The 5,195-nt window shown below is 35.3% G+C and overlaps 2 protein-coding genes across 2 annotated transcripts; one reads left to right on the forward strand and one right to left on the reverse strand.

Annotated features, from left to right (window-relative positions):
* The first annotated feature begins 374 nt into the window (after window positions 1–374).
* LOC108563444 lies at window positions 375–1,656 on the forward strand. Its single transcript, XM_017922156.1, has one exon. The coding sequence runs from the start codon at window positions 398–400 to the stop codon at window positions 1,646–1,648; it is 1,251 nt and encodes a 416-aa protein (XP_017777645.1). The 5' UTR covers window positions 375–397; the 3' UTR covers window positions 1,649–1,656.
* A 1,284-nt stretch (window positions 1,657–2,940) lies between these two features.
* LOC108563353 lies at window positions 2,941–4,468 on the reverse strand. The gene is made up of 2 exons (XM_017922041.1): window positions 4,280–4,468; window positions 2,941–4,204 (listed from the first exon to the last, which is right to left on the reverse strand). Exon 2 carries the CDS (start codon window positions 4,159–4,161, stop codon window positions 2,941–2,943), a length of 1,221 nt encoding a protein of 406 aa, XP_017777530.1. The 5' UTR covers window positions 4,162–4,204; window positions 4,280–4,468.
* Between the last annotated feature and the right edge of the window lie 727 nt (window positions 4,469–5,195).

Below are 5,195 nucleotides of genomic sequence, written 5' to 3' on the forward strand. Positions count from 1 at the left end.
ATTAAGTTTTGATTGGATTTGAAAACAAATTATTGAATTGTTTTGTAACAAAACTCAAATAAATTTATCAAAAATTGTAAAATTTCACCAATCTCTAGAATCTGTAGAAATTGTACATGCAATATAATTGTTGCAGAGCATGTGGTGTTGCATAACTACGTACAAACTATTTTTTTTCAATGTATTTGGTAAATAAAGTTCTAATCATGATACTCGTAGTAAAGATTAGATTATTAAAGCAGATTTCGTTTAGTAATAAATTAATATCTGTCTCTTTCCAATGATACACAATAATTTATAATATTACGCAATTTATCTAGAAAACCCAATAAAACCGCTGATCATGCAACGGTGCAAATTAGTATAAAGTCGATTGTTCAGACGAGAAGTCATCAAAATGATCAAAATCCTGTACGAGATATTTACGAAAGTGGAATGCGAAAACGTTCTTCGCAAATATTGCGAGCCAGAAGGTGCGGATGTGATTGCATACAAGGTAAAACCGTTATCGGATAAGGTTCAAGGATTTATGGGTCAACACTACTTACTGGAAATAACATTTTCCATTCCAAAATCGGGGAACAATGAGATCCAAGGCTTCTTTTTAAAAGTCCTCAACGGGACATCGAAATTAATATTGGAAATGTGCATGTCGGTAAGGGCTTACGAAAAAGAGGAATTTCACTATAATTTTCTGCAAAGGGAATATTTGAAAGAAAACATAGATATATCTTATGGACCTCGTCTGTATTTCTGCAAACCATACAAATTAGTATTAGAAGATTTATGCCTACGTGGATTCACGACGCGGAACAAGTATGATCAATTCAGTTTGGACGAGTGTAAAGTTGTGCTGAAGAATTTAGCTACATTCCACAGTAGCTTTATTATCTACGAAAAGCGTAAATCGGTATGTCTTTTAGACTCGTACCCTGAATGTCTGGAGGATAGAATATTTACTACGGAAGTTACTTGTGGATCAACTTGGATTCGCTGCTCAATCGATGGTTTGGTTAAAATTGTGGATCATATAGACATCATCAGCGAGTTGGAAAAAAATACTTTGAAATCTGATATAATGGAAGTGTACCAGAAGACTTGCGATAAGCAAGTGAATAGGAAATGTCTGAATACAATTTTGCACGCCGATTTATGGTCGAACAATTTCTTATTCAAGTATAAAGATGGCAAGGTTACAGATTGTATGTTATTGGATTACCAGGCCATCAAGTATGGGCCTCCAGCTTCCGACGTTATGCAAATGATTAGAACGAACACAAACAGCAAGTTTCGTCAAGACAATCTCAATGACTTGCTGAAGTTTTACTACGAGTGTCTTTCAACTTGTTTATCTAAAGCCGGATACTCCTGTGAGAACTACTTCACGATGAATGATTTTCTTGATTCGTGTAAGGAAGTTGACTTGGATGTCACGTTACAATCGATAGCTGGAAGATCCATGACATTCCTGTCAGAAGACGTTATTGCAGAGTATGTCGCAACCGAGGAAGCTAATAGAAAATTCATGTTTGAAGATCGTAGCAAAGTTATGGTCAATTCATTTTTAACATCGGATCTCTGCAGGGAAGTTCTTTTAGATGATTTAATGGACTTTAAGAATACGGTTTCAAAATATAAACATTTATAATATGTCAAGTGAATGTGTTTATATAATTGCAAATAAAGTATTATTGAATGAGCGTTTTATTTAATTATTTATTGAATTAACTTTGGGGAAAAAATGGTAAATAAGAAACTAGGCAAATAAGTTTACTTTAAAGAATTAAATTTGTAAGCATGTACTTCAAATAGATTAATCTACAATATATTATTATCATATAATGGGAAGATAATATTACACAAGATGTTGTTAATTTCATAATAATCAATTTTTAAATGGTTGTAATTTGAATGTTTGAAAACGTCAATTGGAGAAATGCAAACAACAAGTTTTATGTCTTAATTTCGCTACATTAAATCGTACACTCGAGAAGCGCACGCTAAAATTAAGTCACGAACACGGACTTCTTTCATTATCCAGCACAGAATATCTGTTTGCATATTTTCTGGCTAGTAAAGTGGGAGTAATCCCGACCACCTTATTAGCGGCCGAACGCAAGCACCGAATTTAATTAAGGCTTAACATTGGTGCAGACTAAAAGTATTAATTTAAATTGAAGCGGTTTCCAGATGAATTTTACATTTCTGGATGGATTTGTAAACCCCTGCGGAGGGAAGGGCGATATCTCGCGCTTGGAGATTATTCCCTGGATAACGTTTAGAGAAATGTGAGGAATATGTAATGCTCTCGCCACTCTCCTCCATTCTTTTCATGTCTTTTTTTTATCTTATCTTTACATAAGTGCACGTACGCATTCTGCCTGACAATAACTAAATTTTCACTTTTGCCACGCTCCGCCGAGGCTTCATCTAATGTCTCTTTACATCCGACTCGAATTTACTTAGAAAATTCGACGATTACACCGAAGGGGATTTCACGGCCTTTTCTCCGCGCTCTTATCCTCTGCTCAAGTTTAATTGTTTGCTCTCTAAATTGTACTGCGAGGAATTTTTACTTTACCCCTGATTCGGATAAACAAAACTGTTTACTTAAACTTGAATACATACAATTTAGCGCTTCCATTTTATCTCTGCACTTAAGAAATCTCAATTCGCAACTTGTTTTTACGCTTGCTTGATTAGAGATAGTATTTATATATCTTACAACGCGAAAATGATTTTAATCTAAAATATAAATTAAATTTACTTCAAAAAAGATGTAACTATTTATTTATAATTACTCTTCATTACCTACCATCCTCTTTAGAAATGATGAAATCGGTCCTGAAAAGTCTCTTCTGAATGTTCAAATATTTATTATTGTAATTTTATTGATTTAAATAAATATTTCATAACAATTACAATAAAATGATAACATAATTAGTGTTTCAATAAAGTTTCTTTAAGGTCGAGTAGATCTTCTTCAATGATTTCCCTAAAGTCACGATGGGTTAAGAATGAATCAACCATGCATTTACCCCTATCTTCATATAAGAAGCTCCTAAGTGAATCTTCCGATCCCATGGTATCTCCGACGAGTTCATCAGATAAGAAGGTAACGGATCGGTCGGCAAGGGCATGCAACCTTACCGAACAATCGACCTCTTCGCAGGCAGCCAAGAAATCCCCAATCGACATTATTTCTTCTGCCTCCAGACCACTCGATCCCAAACAACCCACGAAACGGCTGTAATAATAATCCAATAATTCCTTGAAGTGTTTATCGCGCGTTCCCTTCCTCGTATTGGTGCGGATCATCTGGACCACGTCGGAGGCCGGCGGCCCGTACTTCAGGATCTGGTAATCGATCAACACGGCGACCTTCGGTTTTCCCTCCGCATATTGAAATAGGAAATTGTTCGACCACAGATCGCCGTGCAAAACGGTACTTAAGTGGTTTTCGGTCGGCCGTTCGGAACATGCCCTCTGGAACGCGGCCTCCATTTCCACTTTGAAGCGGCTCTTCTCCGTTTCGCTTATGCTTAAATGATCTATGAGTTGCATTAATCCGTCGATAGAGCAGCGCATCCATTTGGAAGCGACGTTCTCTGCACTCGTAAACACTTTGTTTTCCAAAAGTCCAGGAAACTTATCATTCAAACAAATCGATTGTTTGATTTCGTAAATAATGCTGGAACAGTGAAATTTCGCTAAAGTGTCGAGCGCAATTTTGCAATGTTCTACATCGAACAATAATTTCTTGTTCCTCATTGTAAATTGCCTAACGGATAAATCTTCCAAGACAATTTTGTAGGGTTTACAATAATAACACTTGGGAGCGTATGAAATATCGATATTTCTCTTTTGGTACTCTACTTGCAAATAATTGTAGAAGAACTCTTCTTTACCGTAAGCGTTTAGCGATTGAGAGAGCTCGAAGATTACGGAGTTGTTGCCATTTAAGACTTTCAAAAAGAATCGTTGCGAATTGCTTGGTGCATCGTCACTCGTTGCGAAATCCACTGCAACAATGTAATGTTCACCGACAAGTCCTTCGATAGTTTCAGATAAAGGATTCACTTTATACGAGATCAGTGCGGCGTCTTGTAGGTAGTTGCTAAGGATGACCTTGCACTCGTCCTTGGTCAGTAGGTCGCACATATCGGAACGAAACCTCACTGGTCTGTCGTCGTCGGAATACTGACTGCATTAAATGAAAATATATCTTATCAACGTGTTATTCAGTGAATCACTTGGCCTGCCTCCGCTAATAACTCACATAATTACGTTGCGCAACGTCGCTTTGTGTTCCTCCTTCGCCGTTATATAAATGCGTCCGTAAACTCACCCAATTCTCACCCAATGACTTTCTAATAGTATTAACAAATGTTGCTGCTACCTTTTCTGCAACAGAACGCCGGTCCTCGTCGGTTCATCTTTCGTTTACGCCCATTTTTATCGCATTACGTACCAAACAGGAACGACTTGTTTAAAACTCATTAGCCTCGTGTCTTATTTCACTCCATTGTTTTCAATTGAATCTAATGTCTATATAGCCTCATACATTTTTTATAAATTTGCTTTACATCCAGTATCATATTTACTTCATTTATATATCAGCATTATCTAATACAAATAAAGGTTTTACACATTTCTATTAATATTTTGTATTATAATTGCAAATAATGTATAGAGTATATAATATCATTCATATAATATTTAATTAATGCTTTGTTTAATTATAACTTGTTTCATCGCTATAATCAAATGCATTTACCAAATTAATTAGGAAGTTCGGCGGAAAGACCGCAGCCAACAACCTATTGTGTATATATTGTATTCATGAATACAATAAATCATTATTATTAATCAAGAAGTTATAATTAGGTTATTTTGACTTTATAAATGAACATTTTAAATTTAATTATTTGTTCAACGTCAATTTGACGTATACATCAAATTCAAATGAATGTTCTGATTTTATTTCATGGGACAAAAAACAATTGATATACACTAGGTCCTCTTTTTATGCGGTTTTTATTTCAAGAAGCATTATTTTTAAATAACTATTTTAGGCCATTTTGACACGTTTTGATACAAATTGGCAAAACATTTCATCGAAAAAGTTGATAATTCTGAACGAGCATTCAAGTTTCAACGCGAGCTTCAGAATTGCATTTCTGGATATCAGGAAT

The sequence above is a fragment of the Nicrophorus vespilloides genome, unplaced genomic scaffold, assembly GCF_001412225.1.
Source record: "Nicrophorus vespilloides isolate i.1.1-1 unplaced genomic scaffold, Nicve_v1.0, whole genome shotgun sequence".
NCBI classification, from domain to species: Eukaryota; Metazoa; Arthropoda; class Insecta; order Coleoptera; family Silphidae; genus Nicrophorus; species Nicrophorus vespilloides.